Source organism: Apium graveolens, chromosome 10 (assembly GCF_009905375.1).
Source record: "Apium graveolens cultivar Ventura chromosome 10, ASM990537v1, whole genome shotgun sequence".
Lineage (NCBI taxonomy): Eukaryota > Viridiplantae > Streptophyta > Magnoliopsida > Apiales > Apiaceae > Apium > Apium graveolens.
In genome coordinates this window covers 232,617,946-232,637,185 of record NC_133656.1, presented here as the reverse complement: position 1 = coordinate 232,637,185, position 19,240 = coordinate 232,617,946, and the positions used below count along the sequence as shown (strand labels likewise).

General features: G+C 32.2%; 2 protein-coding genes across 5 annotated transcripts; both read right to left on the bottom strand.

Moving 5' to 3' along the window:
• Positions 1-3,100: 3,100 nt before the first annotated feature.
• LOC141693247 (uncharacterized) lies at positions 3,101-4,227 on the bottom strand. Its single transcript, XM_074498269.1, has 2 exons — positions 3,922-4,227; positions 3,101-3,832 (listed from the first exon to the last, which is right to left on the bottom strand). The coding sequence occupies exons 1-2, from the start codon at positions 3,976-3,978 to the stop codon at positions 3,248-3,250; spliced, it is 642 nt and encodes a 213-aa protein (XP_074354370.1). The 5' UTR covers positions 3,979-4,227; the 3' UTR covers positions 3,101-3,247.
• A 1,303-nt stretch (positions 4,228-5,530) lies between these two features.
• LOC141692386 (uncharacterized) lies at positions 5,531-15,266 on the bottom strand. Of its 4 annotated transcripts, none has more exons than XM_074497199.1 (14): positions 15,111-15,266; positions 13,485-13,609; positions 13,250-13,383; positions 13,108-13,146; positions 12,919-13,011; positions 12,695-12,811; positions 12,388-12,483; positions 11,960-12,073; positions 10,906-10,959; positions 10,014-10,061; positions 8,515-8,665; positions 6,669-6,834; positions 6,255-6,324; positions 5,531-5,964 (listed from the first exon to the last, which is right to left on the bottom strand). In XM_074497199.1, the coding sequence occupies exons 2-14, from the start codon at positions 13,561-13,563 to the stop codon at positions 5,710-5,712; spliced, it is 1,416 nt and encodes a 471-aa protein (XP_074353300.1). In that variant the 5' UTR covers positions 13,564-13,609; positions 15,111-15,266; the 3' UTR covers positions 5,531-5,709. The 4 variants fall into 4 exon arrangements, with proteins under 4 accessions (XP_074353300.1, XP_074353302.1, XP_074353301.1 ...); XM_074497201.1 differs by having other exon boundaries at positions 13,549-13,609; positions 15,111-15,256; XM_074497200.1 differs by lacking the exon at positions 13,485-13,609.
• Positions 15,267-19,240: the final 3,974 nt, after the last annotated feature.

Here is a 19,240-nt window from a genome sequence, read left to right as displayed (position 1 = left end):
TAATAATTTATATATATTAATTAGTAGTAAAATATGTTTTAAAATAAAAAATAATTAACTTAGGTACGTAGGTAGGATTAGGGCTGTCAATGGATCCGAAATCCAGTCTGATCCGGTCCGATCCGAAGGCTAATGGAGCGGATATGGATCACTTTTAAAAAAATCCGATCCAAAAAAAATCCTATCCGGTAACGATCCGATCCAATAAGTATCGGATATGGATTTAGCCCGATCCGATCCGTTAATGATCCGATCCGGATAATTTATTATATTTCATAAATATATATATATATTTATTTATTTATTTATTTACATATATATAATAAATTATATATAATATATTTATATTATTTTTTGTTAGCATTTTATCACTCTGCAGGTCACAGAGACATAGATAGTAGTTTACCTTAATTGTACTCGGGTATTTAAGTCTTTAGCACTTGTATTTTAAGTCACTGTTGTGAGATTATGTACATATACTTGGGTATAAGAATAAGAAGAGCCTTGTTTCTATCTGAGGGTTCAAACCAGTCACCTGCAATGCTCAGAATTAGTGAAAATGTAGTGACTCGGTTCTAGTATAACGGATTGGAGCTCCGGTCCGTGATCCGTGATCCTAACGGATCCAGATATGGATCGGGCTATTAAAAATCCGACAAAAATCCGATCTGGATCCGAATCTGGTAAAATTAAATGGATCAGGATATGGATCAAGGTCGATCCGATCCAGATCCGATCCATTGACAACCCTAGGTACGATATTAGTTGGAGTAATATTAGAGGCACAGGAGAAAGTTACAAAAAATTGTCACAAAATGACATGGCATGGGTGATATGACACAATGAAAAAATTCAATTGGTCTCATTAATGTAACTGCAGGGGGTCCATTTATATTTAGTCAACCAACATATGACATGTGGCATTTGTAACTATTTTAGTAACTTATTTTTACCTCTAGCATTTTCCTATTAGTTGAGTATACTGTGTACAGACATGTTATTTACATCCGCGAGATCATTTTTAACCAAACAATTTCTGTGCGGCAGCTACATTTCTTTTTCAAATTTCTCCCTTCATCTCTCACAAACAACTTCAAGTGAATTTAAGAATATCATAGGTGATACAAGTGCATGACGTATGTGTCTCTGTTTTATCCAATTTCGTCATCATCCTCTTCATTTTATAATTATACACACATGATACATACACACATTGGATGCAAAGATATATATAGAGAGAGACAGATAGAGTAATGGCAGTGACACGGTGGTAATTTTGGATTGAAGAAAAGAAGGGGTGTTATATTTCAAGATTTGTTCAAATTGTATTAAAAATTTACATTGATTGTAAATCTCTAAAACTATCTTGTATGTATCGTTTAATTCATGAGATTTACAACTGAGTCTGATGAAAAAAGTACTCATCAATTCGAAATAATAGGTCCAAAATACAGGAATATTAATTCATTAAAGAGGTGATTATATGGGTCGTCCTAATCATGCAAAAAACAAGGATAATAATTATTTTCGGAGATTAAGATACAAACATGAAATACTTTCTTGGATTCCAAGAACACAAGATGTGCCAACTGTTTCCAATCGTCAATGCAATTGTAACGGCCCGCACTTCCGGACTATTAAATTTTAAATCAAAGCTAATACAAAAAAATAATTAGTGATCCAAAATTCAATTATAAAGGTCACTGTCACAAAACAGCAGCTAAAAGCGGAAGTCCAAAATCAATCTACTCCATTTCTAAGTCCTCGAACTTAAATGTTATCCGACTCGAAATCTTAAACGAAACCTGAAATTGTAAGTAATGAGCTATACAACCCAGCAAGAGACCAATCGATCCAACTAGCAGGCCAAGCAACATATAAACATATGGAAAAAAAATACGACATTCTATACGACATACGAAGCACACACTTTCGATAACTTTCATATTCTTATTCTTATTTGATACATATGATACACATAACACATAAATAACAATAATTCAAAATCCATAATTCATATCATGACCACTACAACACGGTAATAACAGTCCTAAATTTATAGAAAACTGTCACTACAATCCGGTGACCGCGGTCCTAAGTTCTTCTTCGATATTTTCACAAATCATGACATAAATCAGAGATCCAAAATTATCGTTTAGACACCACACATGTACAACAATAAATTTACTATAACACATAATATTTTCAAATATATCATCATCCAATGTTTTGATAATCAAATATGTACACATAACACACAATTCTGAAAATACTAGTAAGATCGATCGAAAACTTACCTCAAAACCTGACCAGATCTGAATTTATCCTTTCTGACCCTCTAAACGACGTTATCTTGAAAAACACGAAACACGAAAGTTGTAGAGAACGAAAAGAGTTTTCCGAAATGTCCAGACCAACGAATTCCGATATACGATGAATTTTTTTAACGAATTATACAAGACTGCTGATTTTTATGGCTAAAAGCTCTACGAATTTTAATAATTAAAACGAGGAAGACGAATATGACGTATTTATAACGATACAAAATCCTATATCTTAACCTACAAGTTATCTGTATGGAAGTCTTATCCAAATTTTAGACCCATTAGTCAAATTCAAATTTAAAATCCTAATCTTTATCCTATTTTAATATCTTTTTTTCAATATCCTATTATTATTATAATTCTAAAAATTACGGGATATTACAGCAATTATCAAAGTCACTGTGTTCTATAATTTAATGTTCAAGAGAAAAGTGCATCTGAATTAGATAAGTACTATTTGAATAAAATCATGCGTTCAAATTTGTCTCGACCTCTATTTATTTTATTTACTTTATGCTATCAAACTTTCGTGTATTTGCAATTGCTACCTTTTTAATATTTTTTGCACATACGCACACATAATCCGCCGAGGGTCTTTTGGAAAACAACATCTTTATTCTTTCTTCATTTTTTCAATCAGGGAAATACTGCGTACATCTTACCCTACTCAGAACATGCGATAAACTGAATTTACTGGGTATGTTTGATTTGGTGTATTAAAAAATAATAAAAATAATTAATAATTAATATGTTAAAAATATTTTAAATGAGTCTGTTACTTTGCCAAAATTACAAGCGATATTTGAAGTTAAATTAGTACCTTAGCATATAAGCCTACAGGTAAGATAAGGTAACTTGGGTAGGATTGCGTCTTATTTCAAGTGTGTGCCCCTGTGCTTTACATGGACATATGTTACAATTTTCTAAGCCTTGATAACTCTTGTGTGATGAGATCTGATTCTGAATACATGCTCTTCACCTGTGCATTCATCTACTTCGACAATCCAACGACTTCTTTTTTTACTCCCCTCACTCTTTGCACCAATCCTTCTAATTAACAACCCTTCTCCAATTGGCAAATATTGTGTATTCGAGCCATCCCACCGCAAAAAATCCTTGCAAAAGAGTGCATTATAACCTAATACAATTTTACTATTAATAGTTGATTCTTCTACACCTCTAAATATCCCTTCATGGTTTTCAATATTGCAGTCTATGACTACAAGATCAGCATTTGCGTATTTGGTTGACAACAAAGTTTGAGCTTCCCCTATAACAAACTCAACTCGGCTAGCATTGCAACCAAGTGCCTCGATCGACGATTCAAGTTCTGAGATACCACGTACGATGCAGATGACTCGTCCCCCAGTCTGATAAGCTGCAGCACTAAGGCCTACTGTGGTGCACCCTGCTGCAGTGGCACAGGCAATTACCATGAGTTGCGCATTGTTTCCTGCAGCAAATGCAGATATGAACTCGCCTACATTCGGTTCTTTAGCATTCATTCCCTGCATAAATCCAATAACAAATTGAAGTTGAATAGATGAACATAACGCAAATTTAGAATAATTAAATCTACAATAGCTGAGAAATTTACCAATTTTATAGTTTGGAGGTAAGCTTTAGTGGCATTTTCAGCAGACCAGCAAGCCATCACTTTCTTTTTTTTCCTTTTTTTTGGTAAATTTAAGGTTTTTAGTGCTTGTTTTATTTAGCTCAAAGAAGTAGATGAATGCTTTCAATATTAATGGTAGAACAGTATAGTTCTTTGCCCTTTGTCTATTGAACTTTGCCTAAATATATAACCAGCCAGTTTTGTTCTATATTGCAGAGGATTAATTAATTGTGACTATGAACTGGCCATGTTCAAAATACACAAACATCCGTGATCTGTGTGCGCATGTGTGTGAATTATCTACTACCCTCTGTATCAGAAAATAGATAATAAAAAAGCATTTCTTGCACAAACTTTTCGAAAAATACGAAAATCTCAACAACCAACCTATGTCCTTCAGCATTTTCGTCGAAAGTTCTTTATAGTTTTTCTGAATCTTTGAATGAGAAGATCTCATTTTGTAGGAGTTCCAATTCAATTATGCCGGTTGATCTAGCCAATATTAAAATTGGGTCAAAAATAAACAACTGAAGCAAGCTTCGTGCCCACCATCATGAGGAATGAGCATTTGTAACATGGCACGTTTAGGGGCAGATCCATAAATTATATTTCCGAGAACACTTACCATATTTTTGATACATTTTTTATATTTTTAAATTTTCAGCTAGAACTTTCATATATTTTCAAAATAACTAATGATAAAGAAAATATAAAATTTTATTTTAGGAGGACACATGTTTCCGATTGCTCTTACCAGATACTCCACTATGCACACTAGTACAGTGTTTTTATTCGATTGAAAAATAATCTAAACTATACACTGATCAAAGATTGATGCTGTCTGTCTATGGAGACCCTTCAGGCATTCCCCAAACATATACCAGTCACCTAATGTTTGTAGCTGTGATGTCTTTCGTTAGAGGGACACTTGAATATCCTCTGTTCCTGACATATTTCTATTTTAAGTCATTTCAAAACAGATAACAATTAACAAATGGTAATTGACTATAAAATAATATAATTAAATATAGCAAAGGAATAAAATATGTGAACTGCAAGAAGAAAAAGACTTGCTCTCATCAAGGTATTCTCATAATAATTTTCCAAATTCTTTACACATTTTTTTTAAAAAAATGTCTAACAATGAAAAGGGAGTAGTAATTAAAAAAAGAAAAAAATGAAATTTTAAAACAACTTTATTTTCAAATTTATTACTCTCCCCAAAAAATATGTGTAAAATCATGGTACGCAATCAAACGCAACCGAAATCAAACTTTTATTTTTGTTTTTTTCCGAATCATAAAGTTCTCAAACAAGTTGCTCACAAGCCACTTGTTTTTGTGTAGTTAATTTGGAAAATCTAATTTTACAGTAGCCACGATTAAGAACTCTTTAATAAACTCCCAATCACAACTCATTCCTCCCCTTGCCATGTTTAAGCAAACTAAATTTTTATGACATCTTTGAAAAAAGACAACATGATGTTAAGGTGTTATTCCTTTTTTTTCTTTTCATTTGCTATAAGTTAATAGTATAGATTATGTTAAAAGTTAAAACACTCTGCAGGAAAAAACCAAAATTTATACAATACTGTATTTTCAATGTTCAGATATAAATATGATAAATCCCATCAACCTATATGCTAAACTATAAATAGAAACTAGATAAATGATTCGAGTGAATAGAGCTCGCAAGATAATAAGCAAAGCTTTTGGAGGTCATAGATGGTAATTGTCCATTGATGCTGCTGAGATTTTGTGTCTTGGTTAATTATACATCATGATCATTTGAGAGTAATGCATCTTCCTCGGTCGACTTGTCCATTGTGGAGAGCGGAATACTCTGCTTCGAGGTCATTTTGTTAACCTCTTTTTCAACTCGAAAGAATACCCACTGAAACCGCCGGAAAATCTCCAATGCAGTTATTGCAAAGACCGTAAGGTAGTTATGACGCAGATGGGCAGATAACTTGTAGGTCCAAGTGCATCGCAAAATCAGATTGCTGCTTAATACCCAGAGGTAAACCTGTAAATATCAAAGGGCAAATTATTTTATTTGGTGAGAGAGAAAAATAAATTTAGTCACAGTGATAAAACAGGTTTGTTCATCAAAATGTGCTTCATAGTGCTCAAGCTTGGAAGATAACAGTTGAGAAATGTGTCTCTCGAGAAACTACTCTGGTTATTACATATCACATGTAAGTTGCACACTTATTATGCATGTTTTTACCACCGGTCAAAAGTGAGATAAGCAAATTTATGAGAACAATTTTAAAAAGAAAATTGTAAAAAAAAAATTACATCCTTATTCCTTACCCATTTCCTTCCATAAAACACGTGGGTGAAAAAATGAAATTTGCTAAACTTGAAGATCCGAGTGAATCCACTGCACAAGAAAAAAAGAAGGTAAAGAAAGACACTCATGGTCATGGGTACTAGACTATTAGGTAACAAGCTAGAAAAAATTGGCCTAAAGGTGTCAGGAAAATAAAGTTCTTACTGATAAATTAAAATGACGGTGCAATATTAGGTATACCTCAAACTCGTTAGTATGCATGCATCAAGATCAAAAAATGATATGCATGTCATGATATGTTGGGAAGGAATCAGAAAATATATTGAGACTATATAGTGTCATTAAATCACACAAGCACCAAGGGGTACGACTTACAAGTAATAGGTGATATAGATATCTGACAACAGTTACCAAGAAAAAAATTATTCACGTACCTCATATCCCAGTCTCTGTTCACATCCCAGTAAAAAGAATAAGAAGAGTTCAAAACGCTTGACAAAAGCCACAGAGGGCGATATATGCTTGTCCACTGATCAGGCAAGACATGATACTTGAGGGCTGAAAGGAAAATCACCGGTACTGCGGTCGAGTATTTTAAAGCTGAAACAAATAAATGCATATAGAAGAGATCACTACATCTGAAACATGGAAATTCCGAACATGAACGTGAGACTTCATAACAAGTCTACAACCGAAGTACACAATTCAAGAACAAAGTTATTACCTTCTACAGCCCTTGTTTTAAAAAATCACAATTTTGAGGTACGGCTTGAAAATAGGAGTTGAACAGTAAGGTCATAAAAGTAACATCGAGACCCGGTAACAAACATAGACATCGCCACTAAGTATTGTAGCATTTAATGGAATAAATTGCCTGAAATATATAGTTTACCAAGAGTACACAGGTATAAGCCAATAAGGCAAGAGTACCAGATACCAATTATGGCAACAAATTACCAAGAATGCCAAAGAAACACTAGGTCAATACTGGCAAAGCTACAATTACTGATACTGCCTACTAGAACCCAAATGACTATACCTACAGCCTTTAGAATCCATATGCTTTTCAATCATAGTACACATTTTCAATTTTCTAATCCAGACAATAAAGAGGAATAAGATCATCCTTTAGTACAACAAAAACGGTTTAAGGATATAAAAGCTCTACACCAAGGTTATAAAACCCACAAGTTTCAAACAAGAAACTAAAGATGATACCGTGTTGCTCGAGTACTTCTGAGAAAAAATTAGTTACATTTTACGCAGTCCCTGCAGTCGGCATGTTCTCTATTTTTTGTGCATGTTGTCTATTAAAGATTATACTGTGTTGCTTGCTCGAGTACTTCTGAGAAAAAAAATAGCTCACATTTGAGGCAGTCCCTGTTGGCTACATATTGTCTATTACTAGTTTACAAAAATAATAATGACTGACCTGTGCACTCTCATCTAAATGGGTAATATAATATTGTACAAAATAAAATACCAACTAATTCATAATATTTAAAAAAAATTAACAATCAACTTCGTGGAAATAACAGTTTTATTGGTAACTTTGCTTCACAAAAATATATTTAAAAAAAATGTTTTCCTGATTTTCCAGCATTTATTTACCTCTGGGAAATATTTTTCAGAGTTTCTGATTTTACTGCATATGCTTTTTTTTAGAAAATATTCTCCAGATTTTCCTGTGTGTGTTTGTTTGGATTCGGTAAACTAAAATATTTTCCAAAGGAGGAAAATTCTTTTGTAAAACGTTACAAGTTTCTGGAAAATGACTTTCCTTCAAAAGAGGAAATCACTTTCCAAAATAAACATCCCCGCCATAAATTTTAAAAACAAACAATATGATAGTCAAATGAAGGAAAACACTTTCCTGGGAAATGCAGGAAAAAATAATTTCTTTTCCTGAAACATATATTCTGGTTTCTCAGTCTGTTTTACAAAATCAAGTTGCTTTTTACCAAAAGAAACAGGGTCTTAGAATTACTTCACCATAACTAAGAGGTAAAAAAAGAGTTAAAAATTTATTATGACCACCATACAAATAAAAAAGAGACTTATTAATTGGCATGTGTACTGCATCACATAATATAATGTAGGTACATATGTACAATACAAAACCTAGTGGTCCAACTTGTTTATTCATGAGTAAACATGACGAAGACAGAGTACAATAGGTTTTAGTATGATATAAATAAAATTAAGTTGTACTAGCTAATGTCATTCTATATATCAATCTTGAAATAAAAAGTAGGGATATAGAGTAAGAAGAAATCTCACCATTCAGTAGAGTAGTTTTCTCCCCAGTATCCTTGTATTGCCGAAGACATTGAAATAGACGAAAGATATAAGGCAACACAAGAACTATAGGGATTGCAACAGAGTGACTGCCACAAACGGAGTCCGCTTCAAACCAAGCAATGGTGGCAACCTAGACATGGTTATGAATCATCTCAGCAAGGAGAGGAAATTTTGGGAATCACACAAGGACTATGTAGGGTCAAAATGGGTGATAACTTGGACAAAATAATGGAATCACGTGCATTGTAATATCACCAAGTTCAGCTATCTTACAAGAAAAATTGCTAAAATTAATCATAATATCATATTAAGTATCTTTTTAAATAATTACTTGTGCAACAAAGAGTTCAGGTTATGTAATCCTCCAGAGCATGTGAGACATGAAGAATGTACAAAGCTATTCCATCATTACATATTAATGATAATACTAGCGAGAAAAAAAATAATTAGGAAGTATCAAGCTGGCAAATACTGGGGAAAAAAAGCTTACCAAAAAAATTTAAAATTGCTTAGCAAAAAAAAGGTTGGCAAATACTTATTGGATTTTCAACATGGAGAGAGTAATAATTGTACATAGGCAATAGTCATACTGTATTTTACTGAGTATCACATTAACCTCTACACAGAATAATCCCCCGAAAATAATTAAAAACAATTGGGTAATTAGTACAATCTAGTACAACTAAAGCAAAATGTGAAAATTAAATAATACATCTCATTATCAAATATTTCCTCAGGGCCGTTTGTGTGCTGTAAGTGTTTGACTTTGTTTAGTGAAATTGACAAATACATTATCTCGCAATCCAGCATACTTAATATCTCTGGTACATTATGTAATAGATTTAGCTGCTCCTCAAACGATTAACACCAATTAGGCAATTAACAACAGAAATGATACTAATTACTTAGCAAAAAAAATGATACTAATTTAAATAATGAAAGACAAATAGTGTTTGATCTAAGGATGAAACTAATACAAAATGACTCACTGGACTTTCGAGATGCCAGCCTCTCCCAACCATAATTTTCAGATGAAAGATTATCGATAGCCTTTTACCTTTTTCCTCTATAGCCCTAATACAACTCACTATTAGTTAATGACTCTTTTGCCCTTGGGCCTGCTAAGTGTATAGACCTTAGTTATTGGGCTTTGGCCTGGTGTATGACACATTAGTGGTGGATATTATGTAGTCATTTAAAAGTGTGGTTGTACTCTGAACACAAGCCCCAGTCCCCCGATATCAATGGGATCTAGTGAACGCCCCGGTGTATGTAATCATTAAAAAAGGATATACAGGGTAAATAATTTTTTGACTTGTATAAGCATATGCTCACATTTAATCTTATTTTCAATTAAATAATAACATGTTCAATTTGATCACTAGTAAATGTTTAAAAATGTCCAAGCATCGAACACAAACCCAAATTTAAACCCTATTTTATAGACAAAAGTTTCATATACAGAAGGAAAATAAAACCTGTCGATGAACCATCCTACAAACTGATCGCTCCAAATCTGAGAAAACCTGAACAAAGATCCAAACATTAAAAGTGCATCACAAATAAGTAAGGTGAAGACTTAAACTCAAGGGTTTAACAATGGATTATGTATATTTTACTTAACTAGTGGGCTCAAGCTCCGAATCTGCTATAAGTAAGATTCTATCCAAGAACCAGTTTGTGTATATCCAAAAAAATACAGATATACTGAAAACTGAATTTTGGCGCATCGCTGTTTTGTTGCTTTGCAGAGGAGGTTAATAATGCACAGCCAAAATTCCTTTCAGATGCCAGTAACTAGTTCATAGTGAATTTTAATAACCCACTAGAAAAGTTGACCATGCTCTCTGGATATGAAAATCCCAATTCTTAAACTTCTAATGTTAGAATTGGATTTTTCTAAGGAATATGCTGCATCATTATTTTGATTAAAATATTTGAACATAGAAAAATATGAAATGATATTTTCAAACACCATAAACCTTAAACATAACTTAAACATATTATCTATTTACAATACAGGATCCACCTTATGAATAACTTCAAAAATAGTAGGATTATTGAAATGATAGCTTTAAGACTCAAGAGCTAATGCATAGAGGGGAAGCAATTAAAATGATATTTTTTTTAATTCACTTTGTGTAGCCTCAGAAAATTATTTAACTTTAAAAGTAGAACCACCAGGTAGGCCGTAGGGAAGTCAATGTGTAAATTGACCTTACCAAATTACTATTACTATATAAAATGTGCACAGTGTAGCAATTCATAGCCGCCTGAACGAATAAAGCATCACAAGGTGCTAGAATGACCCTCACACATTTAATAAGCACGTATATGATATTAATTATATAGGAAGGTTTTAAAATGTACCTTTGACATAGAGGTCAATATATCAGCCACGAAAAAGTCAGGGAATGAAATTGCCTGTGATTGTCAAGAAAAGCATGATTTAAGAATGTTAAGCAAGCCTGTGACTGACATTAATAACAGTTACAACTTTTCCCCCAAAGCACAGAGCACCAGTGATATTAAGTAGGCTATGAAGTTTGTAACTTGTACTCCAACCAATTTCTTTTGTAAATGTGCGTGGACACCACATTCTCATGTGTATAGTCAATTTTGACACCCACCACTGGAAAATAGAAATCAGGGTAGCACTTGATGTATGGCATCAAAACACAATTGTAAACCGTCATTGGTTGTAAAGTCTTGCTAAGATCCTCCACCAAAAAAAAATTGCATGCTCAAGAGTTGATGTGTAATTTAGCATATAAGGCTAGAAAGTTGCATAGGAAACATACATTTTTTAAGAAAATTACAACAATATCGTGACATGAGGATGCGAGTCATTGATATCGTCTTGTAGGGGATGATGCCAATCACTAATCTCTTCAGTAAGTAGTTCTATTCTTTTAAGCATTTTTCTAGAAGCTTTGGTGCTTGTTTTTGTGGTATAGTTGATCCGAAGTGGTGTTATAACCCTCTTTTGGACATGTTTGGGTATAGACTATTTAAACAATAAATAGGTAAGGACTTGTTCAAACTTCAAAACTTTAACCTTGTTTCTATATCATTTTACTTTTCCGATCAAAAAGACAAAAACTACAAATAATGTATTATATTGTGTTTATCAAAATACATAAAACATTTGAAGCCAAATGATGCTGGCCTTCACTTGGCAACCTTGACATTATCCCTTATTCTCTTGGTAACAACCAAAGAGAGGTAAAGGGTATAAGCCTCAGTGTGCATGTGTGTGTGAGTACAGAGTACTTAAATATGACTAAAGAGACTATTCACCAAAGAGACATTTGCATTTTTATTTCATAGTATTTGATATAAAAAAAAAATCAGCAACTGAAACAAAATTAGCCAAGTAGGTTAATCAACACTTTGGTTACGTAAAGCAATATCCTAAACTTGCCTGCAATGGAAACACTATCCGCCAAAGAGTCCTCAACAAAAAGTAGCGAGACGACAAATAGAAAATATCAAATGGGAATATGATAACCATCACAACAGCAGAATACAAGAGCACCTGCAATCAGTTATATGTATTATTACACAATTAAGTAATTCCTTCTCATACATAAAACTAGCATCCTAACAATAAATCCCCTCCTTAGTTGATGACAATAGAAACATGTCAAACATTTCAGAAAATGCCAACTTCAGAAATCATGTGTTGCCGCATCATTCCTGCTTCATGCTCTCAATTTAAGGCTCTAAATTAATTACTAATATATATTGATGATGTTAACTACGGCATGTGATGTGTCATAAGTTCAACCAACATACTGAGTAAAAGAAAGCATTTTAATCAACTGAACAAAGAGGAGGCATCTATTACACTGGTTGAAATGCAGCTAGTGGAACTTCTCCATGCGAATACAGATAAAGATAAGCCGTCATGCTAGTAGGAACAATGATTGTCATCCAGGTTGCACACTGCTTGTAAGAGTAAAATATTAATCTTATGTACATTAAATTATTGGCAATATGAGAGATAAAGCAAAATAAAAGACACGGAGCTCAAAAGTTCAGACAGAACGAGAACTGTTTAAAAAGCAAGAATATTTCATCTTAGTTATCCTATATCACAAATTCTAAATAAATTATTATATACGAACGTATTTTGTTATATTAAACTGTGGTCTACCTTCCAGATCTCTCTGTGGGTAAGGTGATACTGATCGAGCTCAAAAATTGTAGCATAATTAATGTTAGCTTGGAAAAAGACCCACAAGTTTATGCCCCAAAGCCAAACCATCATCGTCTGCAACACAAAATCTCATTAAAGAATTAACAGAAGAAAACATATAGAGTAAAATTTGTAGTCCGATAGTGATTGGTACATTAAATATATGTACAAGGCTTCAGTACCACAAGAAGTAGAGGATTGTAATATAAGAAAGCCTCATATAAAAACAGGTCCCGCAAGTCCGCACTCATTCTCATAACAGAACCCCATCCGACCTATTTATATCATACATGTACAAAAATGAGAACCAGCTTCTTCACTTTTAATATTTTAATCAAGATGCAAAGCTATGTAATAGCATCTGAACAAACCTTACAGCAAATGAAACCCCATGTGACAAATAATAAGACCTGAAATCAACTCAGAACAGATATTGTAAACAAAATTGAGTTATAAACCTTTTGCATCAGCATACATGGCAGCAGCACAAAATTAGAATCATTTGATGGATACCTTAAGTCTCCAAAGTAAAATTGGAGATGGCATTATTGCCACACTAGCCAGTGGTGTCGACACACCTTTCATCTCATCGGATTCTACTGATTGCAAGAAATTTTCTTCTGCACTACTTCCTAAGTCACCAGCACCTGAAAAGATTTCATATTATTAGAATATGAAACGATAACCACACAGACTTCAAGCATAGGGTGACAAAAATCATGCCCGTTGTGGAGTTCAAATTCTATACCCAAATCAAAGACCCTAGATCTGCTTGCAGACTTTCGTAGATGAGGACTGTTAGCAGGACTTACATTACCTCCAAACATAGATGAGAAAGAGAAACTATTGGGTTATCGGACCTATAACTGAATCCTGAAATCCAAAGTATGATAAGTAACATTTAGTATTCTTCGTAATGATAACAAAAGATAATAAACAGCCATAACCTATTTTTACGCAACTCTACAAGTCATGCCTATATAGAGATATGTTAATATCCATTTCCTACTTCTTTTAGCACCTAAAGACTTCGGATGAGTTGGTCATCTGGAATGGTTTGGAAGCTCAGTATATGACTAAGTATATAACCTAATGACTATTTGTTTACACTTTAAGTAAATTTCGGTTTTTAAGTTCGGTTTTTGGTTATTGACCGAAAAAATAACATCGGTTCGGTTTATAACCGAATTATAATCAGTTCAGTTTTCGGTAGCCATATTGGGTATATTTCGGTTTCGGTTAACCGAATGCACATCCCTAAATGAATATATGAATGTCATCCAGTTGTTCAGTAATACATGTAAAAGCTAGCTGCTAGTGCCTGATCCCTGATCCTGACAGCTTCTTTAAGGACTATAGCTCAACCAAAAAGATTTGTCCTCTACTCCGTCAGTCAGTCAGGATTTTCCTTAAACAAAATGTTTTTTTTGTTTCCCTCGTTTACGAACATAACTGGATCCAGCTGCATACAATGACTTAAGCGGGAAGTATGAAACTCAAGGAATTGTAAATGTAACACCTTTCTATAAAATTATGTCTAAATGCTTTAAAGGGCTACACAACTATTACACCATGTCGCCATGCAAGCGTGATTCAAGCATCCCCCACAACTTACATATATTAGACTTGGTCCCCCTTATTAATCTCTCCTCATTGACATTAGACTTGTACCAACTCGATAATATAATTTCACAATTCTATCCATTATCTTTACTGTGAAGATTCTTTGGAATTAAATCTAAACTAGTATCATTCAAAAAAAATCAAAACAATAGCTCATTTATTATGTAAGCAAATGCATATTATTAGCTTCATAAATTCACCTCTAAACCTTTACATTACTTGCCGAAAAAACTTATGAACTGTATCTAAAACTACGGGTGATTTCCAGCCAGTACAAAGCACATATTCAAATTCTACATAACAACCAAAACACAAAAACTACTAGTGATGTTTTATTTATTCACAACCTATTCTAACACCAAAACATAACACTTCATATTCACAAAACAATTTAAAAACACACATAATGTCTCCTAATTAATAATTCCTTATATACAACTAGCGACATCAAAAATCACACATAGTAATCAGAACTCACAAATAATGAATTAAAATAGCCTGCACCGGAATTTCACTACCTCAATTACTTTTTCGACAAACACGATACGCGTATATATAAACACACATATAAATGTATATTGATTCAAAACGCAATAACACGAGAGAGCAATGCAGCTAGGTCGTAAATGGAGTGCGATTAATCAATAATCAAATCAATATGGAGAATTATAACAAGTTATAGAGAAAATAAGGGATAAAAACGAAATAAATTTAAAAAAAGAATAGATATGTAAAAGTGTGAAAATCTAACCGATGAAAGTGGAGGTGATCTGGGGGAGCTTTCGATCTGGTGGTGCCTGGCCTGCTCTCTGTTGCAGTTTTTAAAGTCAGATCTGTAATTTTTGCTTACAACTCACTCTGTTTACCCCTCCTCTATTTTTATTTTTTTTATTATTCCAAAGAGGTAACGGCTAACACGCTCCTTTCTTGCGCCCGGGCCCGAACACCGTTATAACGCTAGTCGATCACGAGACGAATACGCTTTGATTTGAGCCGAGTTAGCCAAATTTTGAACGTAATTCGAGCCCGGTTAATCGAATTGACTTGAGCATGTTCGTTTAATTAATCGTGTCTAAATATTTGTTTGAATTTAATTTAATTAATTTCACGAGTCTAATCAAATTAATTCATTTAAACGAGTTAATTTTAACAAGTGATTCAATTTTACACTCAATCGATCTAAATCTTTACCCGAACTCGAGTTATTTAATTTCACAAGTTGGCTTATTAATTTAAGTGAGCCTGAAATTTTGTCCGAACTCAACCCGAATTACTGTTCTAGATGTTTGAACTTAGAATATTAATATAAGATCGTTGGGAGGGTTTTCCTCTAATATCTTGAGATTTTAGAACGATTGGTTCGTTGACATATTATCAGAGTAGAGTTTAGACTGACAGAGTACGCAGGTTCAATCCCTACCACCCTCATTATTTCTCACAATTTACCTTCAACACGAAAGGCAAACCAATGCCCCAAAGATGGATAAGATCGTGGGGAGGGTCTTCCTCTAATACCTTGGAATTTTAGAGCGATTGGTTCTTTGACACTATGTACGTGACTTACCTCTTACGAGAGACTAGGAGTTCGACTCATATCGTATACGTGTGTCATCAATTAGCGAAAAAACTGTTAGTCTTTAAAACTAAAAAATTGTACCACACGATTAGACATTTTTATTGTATCAACAATAAATAATATTTTAAAGTATAGTCGCAAAATTATTTTGTAAATTCTAACTATATCATTTTTATGAAAATGTTTATTTTTAAAAGTTTTTGTTGAAAAATGCACGAAGGTTAATAACTTGTTCATATTTTTATTACCATGTTACATTTTACTTAAAAATTATCTGTATTATATGCAATGAACAATATTTTTAAGTATGTATTATTTTTTTAAGTATGGTCATATTTATTCACCAACCCTGAACGAAATACATATTTGTAAAAATCTAGATAAAAAGAAAATTAACAATATACTATTGCTTATACACAATATAAGTAACTTGAATTCTACGTAGAAGCGGAAAAAAATAAAAGCGTTTTTCGTGAGTGCATGTACACTGATCACACTAATACTTTTTCTTACATGCAATGTTATCATAAATATGTTACAACATATGACGAGTAGTATGCTCTCACGCCCTTGGAGCTCGACCCCTTCTAAGTCCAACCGTTTCGGCATCTACCGCTTGTCGCCCTTCAACCGAACTACTAGACCAGTTTTCCCCAAGTGTCGCCTTCACACTTATGCGGCGGATCTAACAGAAATGTAAGAGTAGGCACACACACATTTACTAACAAAGACCATTTATTTATTAGTAACTCAATATTACAAAGTTGGATCCATTTGATCTACACACTAGTCCCTTAGAGCAACTCCAATAGAGTCCTAGCATGTTTCTCAAAAATATTATTATAAAAATGGATCTTAGTATTTTAGGCTATTTTATTGTAATTCAATTTCAACAACATTCCTTATAAGTGTATCCTAGTAATATTATATTATTATATTTAAACTCTAACTATGTATTTAAAATGGAGAAGGAGAGATAAATGATTTTTTTATTATAAAAAACAAGATTAGGAATCACTAATGGTTCCTTATTTATAAGGCATGAATAAAGGATGCTAACTCTTTAATGAATCACTAGCATGCTGTTGGAACTCTATTTTATACAAGATTCCTTAAATTTAAGTTTAGGATCCCAAATAACTAAACTGTTGGAGTTGCTATTACTAGTATTACAAAGTTTAGCACTCACTCTCGCTAGATAAGCCCTTCTGCCTTCCTCTTGAATGCTCTCACTTTGTTGTCACTTTCACTCTATGCCATTATTTCCCTCTATTCCACTTTATCTTCCTCTATGCCTCTCCAAATGAGGGGTCTCACCTATTTATATGATCCTCCACCACTTGGAGAGAATTCTAGAACATGTCTCGTATGCTTCTAGATTATTCCACTAAGTATCTATACATGATTATTCTATAATATACACAAGTATTCCTAGGAAATCTCTCGAAAGATCCGAGGCCGCCTTGAAGGTTCTGGAAGGTTCCACCAAACTCCGCCATCTTCTAGATCATTTTCGAATCTCCAAACTTCTTATAAAGACTTCCACAATATTCCACTATATTCTAGAGTCATCCGGACCATTCCGGTCTTCTCTAAAATCTTTCGCGCTTAAAGAGATTGATATTTGTCGGGGCGTGACAATGCGCTCTTCTATTAGGTGCGAGCATAGATTTTTATAGTACATCAATATACGAAAGTTAACATGTTTTAGTTTTATAATTGTTGAATTAAATATAATAGCAAATTTACCATAATTTGACTATGTATTGTAATTTATGATTTAAAAAATAACTTATTTGTTATGTGTGAGGTTATAAATAAATCAAACTGAATCGATCGAACGTAAGAAATTTTTTTATCAGACGAAATAATAATTATTAATATTATCGGATGAATTATTTTGTCTAAACTCGAGTTCAATAATATATCAAACCAAGATTATTTGAGTTTGTTATGAGCCGAACTCGAAAAATAATCGAATCGTTAAATAGTTCTTAAATAAATAAAAAATTGTTATATTTGAACATAGGCAAATATTCTATAAAAAAATTATTTAATAATTTTGTTAAATACATTTTTTGTTGCGAGCATAGATTTTTTTAGTACATCAATATACGAAAGTTAACATATTTTAGTTTTATAATTGTTGAATTAAATATAATAGCAAATTTACCATAATTTGACTATGTATTGTAATTTATGATTTAAAAAATAACTTATTTGTTATGTGTGAGGTTATAAATAAATCAAACTGAATCGATCGAACATAAGAATTTTTTTTACCAGACAAAATAATTATTATTAATATTATCGAATGAATTATTTTGTCTAAACTCGAGTTCAATAATATATCAAACCAAGATTATTTGAGTTTGTTATGAGCCGAACTCGAAAAATAATCGAATCGTTAAATAGTTCTTAAATAAATAAAAAATTGTTATATTTGAACATAGGCAAATATTCTATAAAAAAATTATTTAATAATTTTGTTAAATACATTTTCTGTTCAAACTTGATGACATTTCAAACTAATTTTGTCAAATTCAGATGAGTCAAACAAGAACAAGTTTATGGAATAATTTAATTTGTCATATGTCTACAGTTTCAAATATATGTTCATAGTTATAAAGGTTAAAACGAAACATTGATTGCTTAGGACTATTTGAAAAAAAATGATCACTTTTAAGATTGTTTGAAAATTGATTTTAAAATTTAAGCGAAGTACTTAAGACTATTAAGAAATAATTAGTTTTAGCTATTTGAAAAATAATTTTTAAATTGTAATTGCATTATTATAGTAATATAATTGAAAGAGTTTTATTTTCTAATTATTATTATAAAAGAGTTGTGTTGATATTATGCATGAAATTCTAGTAATATAAAAAAATTATTGGATGTTATGTTTCTTTTATTTTTCTTGAATTTAGTATAGTGATTGATTAGTAGATATTTATGAAAATCAACTCATAATATATAATCATATAAATTTTGTTGATTTTAGATTAAAAGTGTGTTAATTAGTAAATATTTTATCACTTGAATAATATGTATTTTTATAAATATGTTAAATTAAGTAATTATATTAATTAAGTGATATGATTGCTCGAGAAAAGTCTTGATTGGCTCTAATCTATATTTATAAAAATTAATTAATTAATATAATAATATAATCGAGATTGATTTTAAACTAAAAAATGATTTGTTTAAAAATGTTATATTAAAAAAACTAAATTCTTAATATTTAAGTGTATAATGAGAATAATGTTTCTAAAGTTACCTCAAGAAATTTACCTGAAATGCATATA